The sequence below is a fragment of the Protopterus annectens genome, chromosome 16.part0 (genome assembly GCF_019279795.1).
Source record: "Protopterus annectens isolate FY-2018-M chromosome 16.part0, PAN1.0, whole genome shotgun sequence".
NCBI classification, from domain to species: Eukaryota; Metazoa; Chordata; order Ceratodontiformes; family Protopteridae; genus Protopterus; species Protopterus annectens.
Genome location: NC_056750.1, coordinates 878,911,729 through 878,933,669, shown reverse-complemented (window position 1 = coordinate 878,933,669; position 21,941 = coordinate 878,911,729). Strand labels below are relative to the sequence as shown.

General features: G+C 36.9%; 1 protein-coding gene across 1 annotated transcript in view; it reads left to right on the top strand.

Annotated features, from left to right (window-relative positions):
- LOC122790381 (gastrula zinc finger protein XlCGF26.1-like) overlaps positions 1–19,273 on the top strand; it is a 149,705-nt gene extending 130,432 nt beyond the window's left edge. The window contains exons 5-6 of the mRNA XM_044057895.1: positions 17,168–18,027; positions 18,086–19,273. Coding sequence (XP_043913830.1) covers positions 17,168–18,027; positions 18,086–18,751 — 1,526 coding nt within the window. The 3' untranslated portion in view covers positions 18,752–19,273. The remainder of the gene's footprint in view (positions 1–17,167; positions 18,028–18,085) is intronic.
- Positions 19,274–21,941: the final 2,668 nt, after the last annotated feature.

Genomic DNA, 21,941 nt, shown 5'->3' with positions numbered 1-21,941 from the left:
GATCTGACCACAAGCTAATCACCCTAGACATCCGCATCCTGCCCCCACCCTCCATTAGGGAAACCACAGTGAAAGATTTCTCCAAAGCCAACTTCACGCTTCTTAAGACAGAAGTGGCAAACTTCATGACACCTATGCAGATAGACAATAGAGGTACGACTGCTGAATCCTACACTAATGCACTATATAAGCACTTACACGAGTGCATGGATCATGCAATCCCTAACAGAACCAAGATGCTATCCTCTAAAAAAAGGAATCCAGTCTGATGGTCCTCTGCCATAAACAAACTCTACAACAGAAGAAAGAAACTGTTGCAAAATAGAGTAAAATCTCATGATTGGAGGAACTCCCTGGTCAGCCTCAGTAAGAAGCTGAGATCCCTCATAAAATCCTCCAAAGCTAGTTATGAAAACAAAATCACCACTGACTCTAAAGACAACCACAAAGCATTCTATAGCTATGTCAAGAATCTCAATGGCAACACTCAGATCTGCTCTGAGTTACAGCACAATGGCACTAAATATACAGAACCAACTGATACTGCCAACATCCTGGCAGATAGGTTCAATGCTAACTTTACTCCCCTATCACCCCCTAAAGGGCTCATCTGTATACCAGAAGAATGCAAAGTTCCTGCAATCACGGCTGCACAGGTAAAAACCACTCTCTCCAAAGCCAAGAACACAGCATCCATCGGACCTGGCAACATCCCAGGCTGCGTTCTACATGAACTACAGAACAAACTGGCACCCCACCTAAGTAGCATGTTCAATCATAGCCTCACCTCAGGCTTTGTGCCCACTGAATGGTGCACAGTGATGGTATCCCACTCCACAAAGGGGGAGCAACCACGGACCCTGGGAACTACCACCCCGTTAGCCTGACAAGCCTGGTCTGCAAGGCCATGGAACGTATCATCACGGAACTTATAAACAAAGACATTGGTAATCTCCAAACTCTGGACCCCACCCAGTTCGGGTTTGTAAAAGGCAGATCATAAACCTGATAGACTTCTTTGAAGCAGTCACCAAAGCCGGAGACGAGGGTAAGGTGGGTCACACAGCCTATCTAGATCTCGCCAAGGCTTTCAACACCATTCCCCACTCTGTAATTATAGATAAACTCACTAAACTAGGTATAAATCCCTATATCACAAGATGGGTTGCCAACTGGCTCACTGACAGAACCCACACTGTGAAAGAAGCAGACTCCAAATCCGATTTCAGACCAGTGACAAGTGGAGTACCACAGGGTTCAGTTCTGGGTCTTCTCCTGTTTGGTATCTACTTCTCTGAAATACAGGCTACCACAGAAGGTCTTTGGCTAACGAAGTTCGCAGATGACTGCAAACTAGGAGCCATAATCAAAACTCATAACAATGTGGACATCCTACAAAAGGGCCTCACTGAGACAGATGCCTGGTGTCAAAGCCATGGCCTCAAGCTCAGTGCCAAAAAGTGCATTGTCATCCCCTTTGTTAAAAACTCTGTACCCATGAACTACCACATAGGCGGTAGTCTACTTAACACCAAAAATGTGATGAGAGACCTTGAGACACAGGTGGACAGTAGTCTCTCCTTTGATAATCACATCACCACAGTAGTCCAGAAATCCTTCTACGTGGCACACCTCATCACAAAAGGTTTCTCATCCAGGAAAAAAGAGGTCATTGTACCCCTCTACTCGTCACTCATTAAACCCATTATAGAGTATAATGTCTCTTTTGGTATGTACCTCACAAGACATCTACAACAACTGGAAAGGCTGCAGAAATACCTCACAAAGAGGATTACCAGCCTCAAACAGATGCCCTATGCAGACCGTCTCAAAAACTCCAGCTTTACTCCATTGCATATCGCCTACTCAGAGGTGATCTCTGCCTAACATGCAAAGCTATGTCAAACCTAGCGCTGTTGGACATGTTCCACTTAAAAAAATCCCAATCTCTCCGAGCTACACGTTCTAGGGACCTAAACCTTGTCACCACAATAAACAGAACATGCTGGAGGGACAAATTCGTGTCCAAAAGACTTCCCATACTCTGGAACAAACTACCTGTCTATATCAAACAAAGCTCCTCATTAGCACTCTTCAAGAAAAATCTTGATGATTGTATAGGAAATAGGAAATTCACCCCGGGGATCACTTTTGTGGCTCTGCTCGACAGGGGCACAGGAAAATAATTTTCTTGGGTGGCAAAAGCCAGGGTACCTTTTTGGCTAGGCTTATATAGGCCCTAGGGCCAATAGCCTAGTACCTACCTATGAACCTATTGTTGGTCAATTTGGCCTACCAATAGGGGAATATTTTGTTGGTTTGTGGCTGGAACCTACTTGTGATACTTGGGAAGAGTCCTGGTCTTGTGTTTTTAAGGGGAACATTTGAGCTGAACTGTATTTGACTGACAACAGCATGAGGGACTTACTGCTGAAAGCAACTGTCAGTAAATAGTCGGTGTTGACCTTTCTACATTATTGTGCAACCATCCAGTTGGTATATATAAGTTAGAATGAGGGGGACTTGACCCTGCAAGAAAAACTTGAAAGTCCTATTCACTGAAAGTGTCTTTCAGTGACTGTTTTCACTGTTTTGTCTGATAAATAGCAATCAGTTTGTAACCAAGTCAGTTTGCGTGTCAGTCCTCTGTAAGAAATACTCTAGGATAGACAAAACAATAATTTCTGTTGTGCTTTTGTATTTGGTACAACAGTTAAGCTTGTCTGCAATTTATATATTGGATCATGACCCTTAGCTTTTAACTTATGCTTTGGAGGCCAACCCACTTTACAAAATATGTCATTTTAACACAAGGGTTTTACGAGGGCCAGAATTTTAAGGCATAGATTTTGGAACAGTTGAAGTTATGGGACCAAGTTAAGGTGACTCCTTATAGGACCAGGTAGGAAACTTGAGAAACATTCTAGGGCATTTTGTATGAGTTTGTTATCGGCAAATGTAAAGATATTTAAAGGCTTTTTTTTTTGTTAAGTACTATTCTGTTTTCACTGGGAGTTTTATAAGCTAAGGAAACAGAAAGGATAGATGGTATGGTTAACTAGAGAAGGCAACTAAAGATGGTTAATTAGAAAAGCTTAAAGTATTTAAGACAAAAAACTAGATTTTTACTTATGCAATATTTCCTGATTCTTTTTCCCTGAGGCTGGGGGACATGAAAGGTCAAAGGTAAGTTTTGAAAATTCAAAATGAGGGAGAGGAGTTCTATTGTAATTGCTCCTCAAGAGATTGAAAAGGTGTTTATTTTATGTGAATCGTAAACCCTGCGTCATAGATGACTTCAGGGAATCAAATCCAGACATTTTTTTGGATGGCCTTAGTCTGGCTTGTTAAACTAGTGTTCAGGAGAAGGTCCTAAAGTGGCATATGTTGCTCAAGGAAATGAATTGGTTTAGGCAGCAGTTATTGAGAAATTCTCATGGGCCAGATGTTCTCCTGAAGGAGTTTTATGAGTGTGATGCAGACTTGATATTAGTTGATGTAATGTCTGCATGTTCCTACATTTTAGGGGGGCTGCTCTTTTCTCTTCACATAGAACCCTATATACATTCTTAGATTTGATTATAAGTGGATTATGTGCCTCTTGGCTGATAGACTGAACCCTTTGCATCCAGACTCCTTGCATATGAATATGTGTGATTTCATAAAAGATGTTATACAGTTCAGTAATCAAGAGTATAGCAAAGCTCTTTCACGATGTATAAAAAGAAATAATATGTCATTGGGATGAATATAATTTTTGGGGTAAGTGGTTACAAAAACCCAGTTTATCATAATGTAGTTGCATGAAGGCAAAACAATTACAAAAGAATGTTTCTCTGAGGCAATTTGCTTAATAGGGTTTAGAAGACAGTAGAAAGAGTAGTCAAGGAAGATTAGAGAGAGCTAGTGAGAAGAGCGAGTTAAGGGCAGAAAGTAGATTAATGTATGAGAAGTAGGGGATGTTAAGGAGGGAGAGTGCAGTGGCAGGACCAGTGACTTTTAAAGTGCTCTTTGGTGGCTGTCTTAAATTGTTTAGGATGTGTAAGGGTCCTGATTTCTAATGGGAGCCTATTCCAGGCAACAATAGGTTGATAGCTGTATATGTTGCATCCAAAGTTAGACTTGGGTTTGTAGATTTGTAGTAGGTCTTGGTTAGAGCTTCGGAGAGGTCTGGAGGGAGAATAATGGGAGATGAGAGGGGATAGTGCTGGGCAGTAGGAAGACTGGTATATGATAGAATAGATGATCTGGAGCGGAGAGCTAATATGGAGAGCAAACATCAAAGCACTTGTCGAAAAGTGAAGTCAGGCTAATCAGATGATAATTATCGACATCATCATAAGATCCACCCTTATGAATGGGGACTACACTAGTCAGTCTGGTACAGTAATTAAAAGTTAAATAATAAGGTCAATAGACATTCCAGATATCCTGAAAGACTAGAACTGAAACATCCCAGAATTGTGTCAGTGCCAGCACCACTATTATGTTTAGCATTGATTAAAGTAAATTTAACCAGATCTTCAATAATCGTTGGACATGTAAAAGATGCTTTATTAGGAATCTGGCTTTCAGCACAACTTGTTGAAAATAATGTAGTAAAGCAATCACTCATGTCCACAGCTGTATTAATAACTTGTATATTATTAACTTCACTTTGAAAGGTTCCTTCATTTATGATTGTACCAAGTCTATTGTTAATGTTTTCAACACTGTTGACATAATTCTAAAACTCGTTAGTATCTACTTTACTAGTTAGGATATTTCATATTCTGATTTTGATTTATTTTAGTTGTTTACAAGTTCTGTAAAAAAAAACTTTTTTTGAAGAACTTGACCCATATTTCTTGAATAGATTGCATTTTAGCCTTTTCTTTAGTAATTTTGCTAATTTGTTATTTCAACAAGATGGACAAATGTCTGTCTCAGTCTCAAGCAATGTCTACAAACAGCCACACTAAGGACCTAAATCTGTACCAACAAGTAAATCTTGATGGAGAGATCAGTTCTTAACTCAACTTATGCCTAGCCCATCAAATAAGTTCTATTTATTTATTTACATTTGTTGACCGGGAGTGTCCGACTGGACGTAGGTCCATTTTCAGCGGAGGCCCGGGGAGAAAAGCCCCACAGTAAAATAAACAGACAGTAGTAACATTGGATTACATAGCGGTTAACAATTTAACATAGCAATTACTTACAACATATTTACAGATGAAGAACATAGTACATCAGTAGACAACTAGAATCTTTATCTGTGAAGTACATAACAGATATTAACAAATGTTACAATAAGAAGTTCCTGCTGTATAATAAGTACTAGGCTTATGAGCATCTGAGCTTGTTGTAATCAAGGTAGTTAGTGGAGTGGAAAGAAAGGTAGTGGTTGGATGGGGTGGGTGATATTAGAGTGGGAGTTGCAAGGGCATAGCCAGCATGTTTTTAGGTGCACTTTTAGTAAATTTCTGAAGTGGGTGCATGATGATACAGAGGTAATTGTGGGTGGGAGGGAGTTCCATAATTTGGCTATGGTGCAAGAGACTAGTGCTTCACCAGCAGAGTTATTGGCTTTAGTGATCTGCAAGTGATTTTTGTTGCTGAATCTTAGTGGTCTGGTGGTGCCACCACCACAGGTCAAATAAAATAAGGATAGTCTTGATAACTGGATGAATAGACACAATTTTACACCAGGGGTTACTGTGTACAACCCTGCCCGATTTGGGAGGTGAGCACTATTAATTGCTTGACAAGAGTAACTAGAACATTTCTTTCTGCTTAGAGGTGTATGTAACTAGGCATCTTATGATCACTGTGACCACTTGCCTAGTATGATCCTATATAATGGACACTAAGCAATGGATGGAGCTTGTTGAGTATTTACAGCTCAGTTGCAAATGTCTAATTCTTTTAGCAACTCTTCATTACAAAGTCCCATACAGTCATGTGTTGGACTTGCCAGTTTAGAGACATTAATGTAATTATCAATTTTTAAATTTAAAAGTAGAAACATTATGCTAATATGCTTAATTATTCTGCAAAACTCTACAAGGTCTACATCAGGGTCAGGGGCTTTATTGCTAGGCAATTCAGCAACAGTGTTCTAAACATACTCTGTGCTGACTTCACTGGGGAAAAGAGCCTTTGAAGGAAGAATTGTACAGAATACAATCAGCTTTTCTTTGGTTATTTTTATAGTGTCTTTATATACATGGGTAAAAATTACTGCTTTTGCTGGATTGTGAATAATTGTCTTGCTTCTTTAGTCTGTTGAATATAATTTAATCATCTGAATATAATTAACAAAATAATCCATATTGGAAATAATGTTCCATCTTGTTTTGAATGTCTTGCTGAGTAGCTATATTCCTTAGTCATAATTTCTTTGATATTTTAATTTAAATAACTGATCTTAATTAGGTAGCTACCATAATTAACATTGACAAGATTTCCTGATCATACCATCTGACACTATTAGGGCTTATGAAACCGCAAGAGACAGCGAAATGCCACTTGTAAAACCACAGTAAAAACACGAACTTCACTGTAAACAAGATCACGGTACCACAAATATCATGAAACTGTCAGCTACGATAAAAAAGCCTTTATTCCATAGTAATAGTAAGAACTGGTTAAGCGCTTTCATCTCCAGGTAGTAGACTTCCTCAGAACACTCTACAATTAAAAAAGCTGGGTTTAAATACATAAATTCCTCCAATCAGATTACATGATTAATTGTAGTCAATTGTCATTTAAAGTGCTCAGTGCAGTGATAACTTATATAATATTGCTAAAATTCAATAAAATCACATACTCGTACAATATGCATCTAATGTAAATACTTTTTCACTAATTTATTTTTGCTTCCAATACTGGTTTAATGGAAATGTTTTCATTAATACCAGGATAAACAGTTGCATTTAACAATATCTGCCATTTTATCTCCTTCTCCCCCAGTTTTACCTTTATGTTTCCACCCCTAGGGTTTGATTTTACTTGCTCTAAAATGGCAAACTTAAAACTATCACAACTTGGGCTTCCGACTAAATGTCTATACAGTGCATTTTTGTGTGTCTTTCTTACTTATGCAGTAAAAGTGGTCATAAATCCAATTTCTTAAACATCTGTCGGTTTTTCCCACATAGTAACAAGGACATCTGATGCATTTAGCCAGATATATCACATGTTGGGTCCGACAGTTACCCATCTTAAATCTAATCTCAGTTTGGTTAACATCCCCCAATGTTAAGCTCCTGTCTTCCAGTATAGCAAAGCATTGGTTTCATTTTCCACACTTACTAGTACCTCCTACCTCACCCTTCTCATTGTTGACTATAAGCCCACCTTCAAATTTGATTTGTAAATTCCATCCTATCTTAAATACAAATAATGGCTTTTCCCCTAGTTTCTCCGCTACCATAGCATCCCTTCTCAAAATATTCCAATTCTTACCTATAATTTCTTGTACGTCTTTACTCTGTTTACTATACTGTACTATACACGCTCTTTTGTAATTCGTAATAGGTTCACTCATAATCAATCTACTAGGGGCGTTGAAATTTGTAACACCTAATAAGGGTACATATTTTTTGCCCCATTCTTTCTGGACGTAACTACTGATATCACTTATGAGTCTAGAGGGGTAACCCCATCTTCTAAACATCTCACTAATGTTTTTTAACACCTGCACCATTTCATGATAGTCGGATGTCATATGTGCTGCATGGATGCACTGTCCTTTAAAAATGCTCCGCTTCTGCCCCATGGGATGGAAACTTGAATAGTCTAGATAGGCATTAATAAAAGTATCTTTTCTGTAAATCTTAGATTTAAATCTTGCTGGGGTTGAATAAATGTAAGTGTCCAAATATGGAATTCCTACTTTACTAGAGTTATGGGTAAACTTAAGGTACTCACTAGCCATGTTTAAGTCATTAATAAAAAATGTCCATCTCCTCTATAGTGCCATTCCATAAAATAAAAATGTTGTCCAAATATCTTACATAGCAACTAACATACTTAAACAGTACGTGCTTAAATAAATACTCCTCTTCCCAATCTAGAAGAACAAGGTTAGCACGCCCCTAGTTTGTTTATAATATTCTCCTTGGAAATAAATGTAATTATGACTTAAAATTATGTCCATAAATTCTGTAATAAGTGCTACTTTATCCCAACCAAATTGTGTATGTTTCTGAATACTATTACTGAACCTAATAATACCATCTTCCTTAGGAATACAAGAAAAAAGATCTAGGACATCTATGGTTAAAAAATAATATCTTCCTTCCATAATTCTGGTTTTAATCGACTTAAAAATTCCCAAGAGTCAATAATTGTATGGGGTACCCCTTTGTATATTAATTTCAACCAGTTGTCAATAACCTTACCATACGGAAATGTTTTGGATTTACTCCCAGAAATTATGGGGGGAAAAGGTGGATCAAGTACATTCTTGTGGACTTTAGGAATACCTACTATTGTAGCTAGTGTGGGAAATTCAGTTTTTAAATCTTAAACAAATCTGTATCAATTCTCTTGTCTAATAAAAATTCTTCTAGAAACAAATCTATACGATGGTAACTAATGTTTAATTCATTAAGTGAGGATGTTTCATAATTACCAGAATTATGCAATATATCATATATCGTGTTCATATAGTCATTGCTATTATATAAAACAATGCCGCCCCCTTTATCGGGTTTCATAATATGAACATTGTTATTACAAAGTTCATTCAAAGCGGCATATTCTTCCTTATTCAAATTATATTTTACATTGATATTTTTGTGATTTGCAAAGTATTTATATAATTCATCAATGACTACTTTCTCATAAGCTGCTAAAGTGTTGTTCATAGGGGGTATGAATGCGCTTCTTTTCCTAGTTTCACATTCAGTAAAATTTCCCCTTTCATTCTGAAAATATAAAGCTAAATTTAGTTTCCATAAATATAGTTTAAATTCCACTATACAGTCCACTAGTACTTGGGACGTACTTCATCCCTTTTGAAAACAGTGAAAAATTTTCTTTTTTTTAACTTAAAATGTGTATAGTTGAAAATATTAAAATCACCTAAATTAAACTTAACGTCATTATGTTGAATGATTTCCTGTCCTATGTCCACCTTCTCTGGTTGTTCTTGTTGGGCCACCTTCTGTTGTAAGGTGAGGTCTCTCGATTTACAAATACCCAGCCCATATCGTGCTCCCTGTATCCTCCTTGCCATCCCTGATTTGTTTCTAATAAAAAATTACTCTTGTTATTTCTCCATCCTTTCCTATTATGTAAATCTGCGTCACCCCTAAATCCACTAGTCTGCCCTTGTTTATCAAAATGGCGACTTCAAATGTTAGTTTGTTTATTCCACTTCTATACTTGTTTTTTTCATAATGTTTAATATCCCTTTTCATTTTATTGCATTTCCTATCATATTGTTTATCACTGTTCTTTTCAGCCCATACATATTGTTTATTGTATAAACTTTCCCATTCACTAAATAACAAATCTTTCAGTATAATCTCATTTAACTTTTCAACTTCTAAAAACATTCTACTTAATTTATCGTTACATTTTATAATGAATTCCATAAACATGAACCCAAATTCATCAAACATTTGACTATATTCAGTAATATTAATTTCATTTAAGTCAATGCCCATAGGTTGCTTAAAGAAGTGCATACCCATGGGAACGATTTTAAGTTCAATGCATCTTTTTAGATACATATTTTCCAACTGTCCAACTGAAGTCCCTTAATGATACCCAGCTTCTTCCCAAAGTCAAAAATGTATTATTTTAAAGTTTTGTCGGTACCACTATGTTCCGCACCTCTAGCGGTGACCTGCTTGCTGTTTCCATTAAACTGGGAGTCAAAATTAGCTTTGAAAAAAGTATCAAGCTCTCATTGTTTATTAGAAATAACATTTGAAGCTTGAGAGCTATTATCAACTGAAATATTTACAGTACCTTTAACCTGTTGGTTTCCAACAACTGAATACGTTTTTTTTTGGCACCATGCGCTTCGGTATAGCCCCCGAAATGTTGTGATTGTCCTCCAAAATGTTGCCTCCACCTGTTATTCTGTCCTCCAAGGCACTAGCACCCCTAAGTGCCTCCGCAACACAACAATAAGAGGGTCCAGACACACTCGACACACCATTACCTTGGCCGTTGGGGAAACCACCTGAAGCAGCACATCCTTCCTGCATACGGCTTGACGTAGTCAGACTCTGCTACCTTTCCTTACCACTCTCAGCCTGGCTCATCATGTCCATTAGCAGAGTAAGCTCTCCCTTTACAATGGCCATTTCCAATTGTAACTTCTGTATTTCATCCTTCCTGAGTGGTGAAAACATGGATGGCAGCTCGTCAAGGGAATCCATGGTCTTGTAAAACTAACAACTATAAAACCACAAGACACAGCGAAGTGCCACTTGTAAAACCACAGTAAAAACACTAACTTCGCTGTAAACAAGATCACGGTTCTACAAATATCATGAAACTATTAGGGCTTAGTCTGAGCTACTTGTTCTTGTCTCTGTCTGTGTGTAAGTTGTATCACGATACCCATGTTAAGGGATTTAAATGCTGCCAAAGTTTTTTGAAAATGAGACTACCTGAGACTTGCTTCTAACCAGATATTCTTTAATACTATGAATAAACCTTTCTGAATACAGACAGTTTCAGATTTGCTTATTACCCAGTATTTGTTAATATTATGAATTATTTCTTCTGAATATATCACCACCTTTATACTAATTCTTCTCTCACTGTTTCTATCCAGTGTTAGTCAGTATTTCTAATAAGATTAGTACATAGATAATACTCTTGGGTACAGTTTTATATCTTGTTTGCTTAACCAAAGTGGCAAATAAAAGAAATAATCCTATTTTGCATGTGCTTTTGAACTTGAAGTCTAAGTGAATAACGACTAGTGCATCTTACTTTCCAATAATCAATTAAATTGTGTATCTGTAAAAAATGTGTCTCTTCACATTTCCCTTGGTATGTCTATATCTAAGTTTGTGCTAATGTTGTCTGATGAAATAACTATTTGCAAAATCTCATGTTAGACATCCAAAGTCTGGAAAAAGGAACATGCTTCAAATGGTACATACATTTAATCCATAAAACGATCATAATAATGTACTATTATTTTGATTAGTTGTTTGATCTATGTTTGTGTATTTGATCTATGTTTGTGTATTATCTCTGTGCAAAATAACAATTCTCCCTCCATCAAGTTAAGTTAATGACCATTTTTAAAACCTATGACATAATAAAAGTAAATATTGTTTTCTCTTACATAAATTGGTACAGCTATGATATCAGTACCCGTGAGTCAAAGCTATATTCTTTGATTTTACGGCTTAAGCTGCTTATATTTATAGAGAGAATATGCATCTTAATTTAAGAAAAAAGGGATAACGAGGAAAAGAAAAAATGGCGGCTAGCGTTATGTAGCATGCGACAAAAAGTGCAGTTGCAAGTGGTGAGATATTAATATATTAGTGACTCTAAGGGGAAACATAAGCAAAGTACCATTCAAGACAGTGAGGGTGAGAACAAGATGTCTGTATAATCTATGTAATTAAGTTTATCAATAACTTCCCAATCCCTTTGTCAGTGGAACCTCAGGGAAGTAAATTCAGAGCTAGAGGCTCAAACTCTGCTTCATCTACAGAAACAAACTGTGAGGGTATTTCAGACCCGATCCTGAGCTGCAGGAAGTCTAATCGTTGTTGGAATACCCTTTTGCCACAACTGTTTTTAAATCTGAAAACATTTCCTTTGTGAAGCAACTATTCAGAGTAAATCCTGGAAATAGCTCCAGCACACGATCATAGGTCTCAACTTGCTAAGAGGCCATTGTGGACCACAGACCATAGCAATGTGTGACAAACCATCAAAATGTGGAACTCCCAATTTTCTCACTGCGTGAAAAGCATACTTTGGCCATGGCCTTTCAACCAAAATGCATCATATGTAAGTATTTAATGTACAAAGTCTTTTGCAGACAAAGATGTACTCCTGGATTACACTAAAAACATGAAAATGGGAAAGAAACTGAAAAGGGGTCTGATAAGGCTGAAAGTAGAAAAAGAAAGCAGAACTTTAAAACTTGTAATTGCAAAGGTATGCACTTTGTTGTAACAAACTCGGCATATAATACAAACAGGAAAGTGCTGACAACCAAGTAAAACAATGTACGTAGTAATCATTGCCTACAGTAAAATCACTGGGAACAAACTAGGAGGCCAGCATTTGAACGCATAGCCCAAGGAAAGTAGACCGTAGAGATGCCCAAGTCATAATCCAACTGTAAAAGGCTTCAGTGGGATAGGTCAGAAGTACAAGAGCCAGTTCTGTAAACCATTTAAAGAAAAAAAGGGCAAACCACAGAGAGATTTTTAGGGAAGCAAATGGAAAAGTGTCAGTTCTTGTGAAGAGTAGTTAAAAAAATCTATAATTGTTTGTAGTAAGGAAAAGAAAGAAGACGTGAACACAAAGCAGCATGTAGGCTTGGAGAGTGAGGGAAGGTGAGAGGTCTAGAGTTAAGGAGCATGCAACAGGAATATACAGTGATAGAAAACTGGACTTATCACTTCTAAAAAAAAGGTATAATGCATTGTGTCCATTGTTTTAATTAGCTTCCCTGTAAAGTCATCTGGCTTTTAAAGCGTAATAATCTGCTATAATTTTTTCACAATTCAACAACAGAGAAATATTACATTCCCTTTAAAATGTCTAACAACGTATTAATGTAAATGCAAAAAAGGAGGGAGAGAGAACTACAGACTTTTATATAAGTCAGGGAAGACACCGTACGAACTGCCGAGATAAGATGATGTCAAACGGCTACACTGTAGTCTTGTGTGCTTCTGTAAGATATCAATATATTGCCAGATATTTTGCTATGATTAAAAGTAAGCAATTCAGGAAAAGAAACAGATGGCGTTTACATTCTTTCAATGTAAATTCGAAAACAAATAGTACAAAAAACATTCAGAATGTAAGAAGGTGCGCTTGCACGTGATTGACCGAAATTTATTTAGCCTCAATAGCTCCCTTTTCCTTGGGAGCAGTGACTAGATTGGCTTATATACCGCAGTGCGTTGTGCAAGCTAATCAAAAAACCGCAAAGCGGAGCCAGCACTGTTCAATGCAAAACCACGCAACAGTCCGCAAAGCCGATTTTAAATGCAGTGCATTCTACACAATCCAGAGCACTTGGCTGCTCATCACAGGATTAGTTAGAATATATCATTTTTTTCAGGGGCACATGAAAGAAGACTTCTGTCTACAACTGTATAGAACTTCATAACCACAGTTGTAACTATTCATGATTTTGATGGACCAAGTCTAAAACTATATACATTTTAATTTTTTCTTTGGTCTGACTGATTTGTATCTTTAAACAACTCCTGTAAAATTATGGAAACTGTGGTAGCAGTTGGTTAAGCATTGGGTGTATTCCAGAAAAATAGAGATTGCGATTATTAGATCTTTACTCCAGCTGTAAAGTTAAGTCTTGAAAGGACTGTGTTGTATTTTGCAGGCGATTATTTTTTGTGCCTGGAGTCATTACAGCACTTCATTCACAGTCCATAGTATTTACTGACAGTTGTTTTACAATGTTTGAATTTGCTACGCCTGCTGTTTTATCTGAAGACTGGGCATTTCTAAATATTTTCCTAACTTTGTAAGCTATGGAATACCATATTGAATAAAGTCTAACTTGTTAATAATGTCTGTTGCCTGTGCAGATCACAGAAAGTATACGGTGTGAAAGGAGAATATCACTTGTGTGATCAGTTTGCATAAACAATGCAGCTGTGCTACTGTTAACCATATTAAGTGGTAGAAAAACTTTTTCTTTACATTTTTGTGGTTGTGAAGGTGAAGAAGGCTGTCCTGTGAAGCTGTTGTATTTTAGTGTTTGACTGAATTTCTGAACTCTATTTCAGTGTTCGATTGAATTTCTGAAGTCTATTTTGATAACAGCCTTGTCAGGTTTCCAATTTACTGACGGCCAGTCCTTACATGCACTGCACTTTATTTTTACGTGACTTAGATATATGAGACCAGAGACAACACCCAGACTTCAGTTTGGATTTTATTAGAGCACATTATAAATCAAGAATAACTTTGAGGTGTTGGCACCAGATGGCACAAGGTAAGCCTATATGACACCTTGCAAGAAGACAGTCAGGGACAGAATAACTGACATTGGTGGTACTGTAGTTTGTAGCAAGGCTAAGAGGTACTCCTATGTTCATCTGTCTGGTCTCATAAACTACTTTGTAATAATAAGGGTACACCAGATGACACAAGGTAAGCCTATATGACACCTTACAAGAAGACAGGGACAGAATAACCGACATTGGTGATACTGTAGTTTGTAGCAAGACTAAGAGGTACTCCTGTAGTCGTCTGTCTGGTTTCATTGACTACTTTGTAATAATAAGGGTATGTTGGAAGGGAAAGGCTTCATCCAAGGGACCGTCTGCAGAAGACTTCATTAGAAAGACAAGGACAGGATGCAGATGATACTGTTGCCCATTTTCTGTAACCGATGGGGACTCTGCCCATCCATCCACATTTAACAAAGACAAAAAGCATCTCCTTCTCATCCTGGGAAACCTACAAAGAAAGTGGACTTTATCCTAGCGATGCATATACCAAGGCTTGTATCAGATCTAGATAGAAACACTTTTCCTTTCAGTATCCTGGAAAATTGTGGGGCCCGTTGCATGTTCAACATGCTCAGATGAGCTTCTACCTGGTATTTTTGACAGCAGCATAATTGTCTGGCTTCATATCCTTGTTGAGGTAGATATCTGGTATCAGGGCTGCATATGATTCAGAGATGTATTTTTGGTCTAAAATCAATGTCTTTGAGAAATTAAGGTCAGATAACTCTGGGTCAGCAAGCCACTGGTTTTAGGCATCCAGAGAATGATATACCAAGATGATATATTTGAAGCTGTAATCAATAGCTACAGCTCTAGGAGAGTCACTTTTGGCTGTACAGCAGATTATAATATCGTAGCCATTGACACAGTAACCATGATGGGAGCCTCAGGACATGCCATCCCTGTGGATCCTTGGTCCATTACAGGTGTTGCTGCATCCAAGGGAGGAGTTGTCAGACTAAAGTATATATATAGGAAAGTGAGTTTCATTAAACAGGAGCTAGAAACACAATTGTTGTTTCTTCATCCAATATCTTCTGCATTTTGTAAACAGTCATACATCTTAAGTCAAGGTATTTGATGACACTTTTCTATGACTGAGAAGAGCTCAAAAAATTGGGAAACTGTTCCTGCATCACTAATGACTGACAACTTAGGCTGTCTAATTTCCTGCCACACTGAATGAAAGTAATGTTTTACTACCCCTAGGGTTAACTATATGGTCTTGTTAGACCCGGTGTCACATAGGGATACCTTTGTCTCCACATTCTTCTCACTTACTCATACTTGCTCCATTGTTGCTTATCACAGGGGAATGAGAAGGTCCCCAGTAGAGCATACAGTGGTCTCACCCAGATAGTTGTATTGCACTGCATAGTTTATAATAGGACAAGCTTTGAGGAGTAGAAACTTTGAGCAAATTTCAGAAGTAACTTGGAACACAAACAGATTACCTTACCTATCTGAGATAGTGAAACCAATGATTGCTATGTATTTTATTTACTTTTATTTTGCTTCCAGAATGTTCTGGTTGTGAAGTCTTCTGGCTGGATTAATGACATTAGACTGTGTCCAGTCCATGTGGTAATGGGCATTCAGATTATGGAATGTTTTCCCTGATTTGCTGACTGCATTGGCATATAATTCAAGGCTGAATGTATAGAAGATGTAAAGTTAATTTCAAAGGGTGATTGCTGAGGTTTTTTACTGAGCCTACTAGAAAAAGAGATTTTATGGTGGTGAGGTAGAGCTGAGGCATATGATAATCGGCTATATTTGGTACCTTCTGCAAAGCTTTTCTGGAAGTAAAGTATTGTTTCCTGCACATACCTCTCAAATGTCATACATTATGAAGTACATCACTCAACTCAGCCCTCAGAAATTCCATATCCAATAAGGCAGACGGCATGTTTTGGCACTAGTTAGAAAGTTTTAGGAGCATAAGGTTGTATTAGTTTGTGGTGCTTTGTAATCTGTGTACATAAAAATATTGTTGCACTTGATTTGTAATTAATTGTTATAATGCTGCAAATGATTTTTGTGATGCTCTGTAATCTGCATACATAGACACTGTCACACTTGGTTTATAGTTAATTGTTATATTGTTGCAATTGATTTTTGCAATGCTCTGTAATTTGCATAAATATACTGTTGCAATGGTGACACATTTGCACTTGATTTCAATGTGTTGTGTGCATCTATGTAATAATCAGTCAGTGGGCTGATCCAAAAGGTCCCACTTAAGTCACTGCCAAGGAAGCATGTCTCTCAACTTTCCACACTTTTGCAGAACTTCCCTCATATTATTACATTTCTTAAAAACTTTTGGTTCTCTGATAATTACTGAGGATTAAAGTTTATCAATAATGTCTGTGATTCTTATTCAGAAAATGCATGTTGAAACAAATCCTGTTGGTCTATTAACTTTAAGTGAATTAAAGTCGTATTTAAAAATTGTCCCCAATTTTGGATTTCTGTATCCCCATTATTTTTGGCTTTGTCTAGAATTCTTGAGCAAAGAAGTTGAGAGGTATGGTATATTCAGTGTTACATTAAGTATATAATCATAATTGTGTCAAAAGGGATAAGTGACATTACATGAGGTAAAGCTGGCATAAGCAGTAAGATTTACTACACGTCTTGGTGAAGAGTCGCTGAGAAGTGTGCCTGTATGTCATTTTTTTTTTCCCATCAGTCTTTTTGTTAGATTATTGTTTTATTTCTACACTGTTTTGTGAGCTGTTCACTGTGGACCATATTCTGATAAATTAATTAGAATTGTATTTCTTTGTTTTAGTACTTGCCTTAATATTTTCTGTTTATAGTTATTTTTCAACAGTTAAGTCCATAATAGTTAACTTTGCTAAACAAAGCATGTATACTATTGTGCATCAGATATTGAATATTTTTTCACTTATCTAATAAATTTTTTTTTTATCAGAAAAAAATACTAATACATTTTCTGTTTTCAGGCATCAGAAGCACAGATTATGGTATGACTTGCAGTCATCGGCCATCACTTGGGGCATTCCAGTTTTGTCATTCTAAAGAGAACCTGGAGCAGTGTGTTCAGCCTGGGAACTTCTCCAAAAAGTCTCATCTCACTGCTGTACCACAACATTACGCAGGATTTAAATGCAGCAAGGTCACAGAATGTGATACAAGTTTTACTGCACAAAAGCCGCTAATAAGTCAGACATCTCACACATGTGTTCTGTGCAGTAGCTTTTATAGAGAGAATGATGATTTCCTAGGTCATCAAAAGACACCCACAGGAGAGACACCATATAAATGTCTTAAATGTAGGAAGTGTTTTTTAAATAAATACAACCTAAGAATTCATCAAAGGGTTCACACGGGGGAGAAACCGTATAAATGTTCTGAATGTAGTAGGTGTTTTGCACATAAACAAACTCTCAGAACCCATGAAAGAGTTCACACGGGAGAGAAACCATATAAATGTGCTGAATGTAGTAGGTGTTTTACACATAATCAGACTCTCAGAATCCACCAACGAGCTCACACAGGAGAGAAGCCGTTTAAATGTACCGAATGTAATAAGTGTTTCAAACAAAAAACTTCGCTTAGAAGTCATCAACAAAGTCATACAGGGGATAAGCCATATAAATGTGATAAATGCAGTAAGAGATTTATACGGAAGAAAGGCTTACTAATACATCAAATGGCTCATGTGGGGGAGAAACCTTATAAATGTACTGAATGTAATAAGAGCTTCATCCAGAGGCCTAACCTACTAAAACATCAAAAGACTCATACAGATGAAAAACCATATCGGTGTTCTGAATGTAATAAGTGTTACAAGCAAGGAGTGGTCTTTTGTATCATCAAAAACTCATATGAAATTATATAAATGTGCTGAATGTGCAGAGGTATTTTTAAGAAATGGTGATTTAGTAATACATCAAAAGATTCACAAAGTGGAAAAACCATATAAATGTCCTGAATGCAGTACATGTTTTAAACTTATGTGCAACCTCAGAATCCACCAACGAGTTCACACTGGGGAGAAACCTTATAAATGTGCTGAATGTAGTAAGTGTTTTACACATAAACAAACACTCAGAATCCACCAACGAGCTCACACAGGGGAGAAACCATATAAATGTGCTGAATGTAGTAAGTGTTTTACACATAAACAAGCACTCAGAATCCACCTAAGAGTTCACACAGGAGAGAAGCCGTATAAATGTACTGAATGCAGTAAGTGTTTCAAACAATTAGCTGCCCTTAAAAGTCATCAGCAGGGTCACACAGGTGATAAACCATATAAATGTAATGAATGCAATAAGGGATTTGCACGAAAAAAAGGGCTACAAATCCATGAAAAGACGCACACGGGGGAGAAACCATATAAATGTGCTGAGTGTAGTAAGAGCTTCATCCAGAAGTATCACCTACTAGAACATCAAAAGACTCACATGGATGAAAAACCATACAAGTGTACTGAATGCAGTAAGTGTTATATAGCAAAGAGTGGCCTTCTGTATCATCAAAAGACTCACGCAGGAAAAAATGAGAGCAAAGCTGACATATAGACTGTACTTGTATAGCACATATCATGGACAGAAGTAGGTAAAAAAAGACCGCTGGGAGCACAAGACCCAGGATAAAAAGTTCCCAATCCTGGTAGGTGCACCACTGCCAGGACTGGGAAAAATAACAGTGTAGAATCCTCCAAAATATGGAAATATTCCTACAGTGACCAGGCTCAGACGGAGGATGGCCCCCTGTTGTAGAAGGAAGTAGTAATCCACAAAAACTGATGGGCCAAAAAAGAGCCCTAAATAAGATAGAGTGGACTATTGTGGATAAGAAAGAAATTATGTATTATCACTATTGTGCAAAATGCCCAGAATTTCCAGGCACAAGATGTACAAAATGATTAAGAGAGAAATTAGAGGAAAGAAAAACTGCCGAAAGCCTCAAGTAAAAATTCATGCTCATTAATACAACATATTTGTGAAAAACAGTATATAGATAAGAAATGTTGATCTGTTTGGAAAAAGAAGCATCTGAGGAAGTGCAAAAATACAACAAAACCTAGAGATCTTTGAAAAGTATAAAAACAAAGTATGGACATGGGAACTAAAGAGAGATTTGATATGGTGCAATATTTATGCAAAGACAAAAGCCAAATTAATCAATAGAAAGAAGGCAGCCCCAAACATATCCAAAGAGAAATACAGGCAAAGGCATCCAGATATGGAAAATTTCACAATAAACAAAAATATCACAAAGAGAGAATGTAGAAAAGAAGATTAGTAAAGTAGAAATTAAAAAAATAGAAGGTGAATTTATGGAGTGCCTGTGAGATGAAGGATTTGGTGTAGAAGGTCTAACACTAGTTATATCATAACATGATGGAATGAGTCCCCAAATTAAGGAGAAACTGGGAAGATCAAGATACATCTGAAGAAGAACTATGGACATGGGAAAGAAAAAGAAATTTAATATGGTGCAATATCTATGCAAAGGAGAAAGCAAAACTAAGCAATACAAAAAGAGCAGCACCATAGATATATGAAGAGAAATACAGGCAAAGGAATCCAAACATGGAAAACTTTACAATACAAAAAATTAAGAAGACGCAGAGGAAAAATAAAAAAAGAGATTAGTAATGGAGAAGTTAAAGTAGATAGGATTTAGTGTAGGATTGAAGTGAGGGATTTAGTATAGAAAATCTAATTCAGAAAGCACCACAACAGGATAGAGCAATGGATATCCAAATTAAGGGGAAACCAGTGGAATGGGAAACAATTGGTCAGGTGCCATATGAAGATATTTTGGAGCCTTCCACAGGAGACCAGTATAAACATTCCCTTGAAGCTGGACAGCAAGGAAAGGAACAGGAAACTATGGAAACTCTGACGCAGTCAATGTTGATGAGTGATAGGCCAGTGAGTTCCTATATGACAGAGCAATGGATGGCACAGGATGAAACTGAAGAGAATGTGCCACAGGAAGATGCAATAGAACTTTCTATAGCATTTCCGCAGGAAATGGAAAACAAAAAATGTGCCATCAGTTTAGAAGAAAATGAGATGAAAGAAAAGTTGCTTGATGTAATAGAGATAGATAGATTTATTAAGATTAATGAAAGAAATAGACTGCAGAAGGTCAGTGAAACCCAAACAGTCAGAAGTTTGATGAAACAAACACAGTAATTAGGACTGTCCATAGAGATCCATGTGATATGACAAAAGTAAACAGGATGTAATACTGTGCAACTAAATTAATAACAAATTCTGCCACATGAACACAGGGTAGTAAGGGAAAGGAAGGGGAGAAATCGAATAACATCATGGAAGTGTTGAATAGAGAAAACTATAAAGCAGTTAAGCCAAGAAGTGCCACTGTTAGAGGAGTATAGAAGAGGGAACAGATCAACAAAAATACTCAAAGATAGACATGGTAATAGCAATGCACAATATTATAACATATCAGGACCTGTCATGCACTGTCACAAACAATAAACTAAAAATATCAACACAGGCAGAAAAACTTAGAAGATACACAGATAAATATGAAGGAAAAGTACAAAATAAGTAATTTATTGATGACCCCAAAAAGTTTTATAGAGAACTGTGAAACAAGGTAAAAGGAATTAAAAGACCACCAAAAAAATAAGAAATAGATATACTTTGAAGAAGTATTTATGAAGATCCTGCGGAACATAACAAAGATGCTAAATGGATAGGAGAAGTAAAATAAAGTACAATTTCAAAGGTACAGGATATGAAATGGGATGAAGTAACCACCAAAGAGATTGAACGGAAGTTAAGAAAACCCTCTAACTGGAAAACACCAGACCCAGCTGCAGTAACTAACTTCTGGTTAAAAGTATAAACATCCTTGCATGAAGATTTATCCATGAGTAAGAAATATGTATATGAGCACTCTGAACAGACACCAACCTGGTTAACAACAGGAAAAACAATGCTCCTACTTAAGTGAACCTGCAAGCTACCCTAAAAATTATAGACCAATAACTCGCCTTCCACTGACAGAGTTTATAGTTATTTAGAATAAACTCAATCATGGCAATAGAATAAAGGGGCAAAAAAGAAAGTCATATGGAACAAAGGATCATTTGTTGCTTACTAAAGTCTTAATGATGATCTGTAAAAGGGGAAGAATCTAAGTGTGGCATAGATTGACTACAAATAAGCATTTGATAGTATCCCACATCCAGGGACAAAAGTGTGCTTAAAATGTACAAGATACACCCTGCACTGATCAACTGCATTACAGTGGCCATGAAACACTGGCAGACCACTTTGCAATTAAGGTATGATAAAGAGCAAATTATTATTCTAGGGATAAAAATCCAAAGGAGGGATAGTCCAGGGTCACTTCTGCTATTCTGTCTTGCCCTTAACTCATTAAGCTGTCTACTTAACAGCTTAGGCCATGGTTATAATTTGGCTCCTAGAAAACAACAAAGTGTAAAGACGTCTCATCTTTTCTTTGTCAATGATTTAAAACTGTATAGCTCATCAGATAAGCAACTGAAAGCACAACTGCAAGTAGTCAAAACTTTTTCAGATGATATATGACTCATTTGGTCTTAATAAGTGTGCAAAAGCAGCCTTTAAGGCAGGAAAACTGCAGCACCAAGAAAACATCAGTTTGGGGCAAAAATGTGATATAAAAAAACTTGAGCAAGAGGGAGTGTCTAAATATTTGGGAAGTGATGAAGAATCAACAATAAAACATAAACACGAA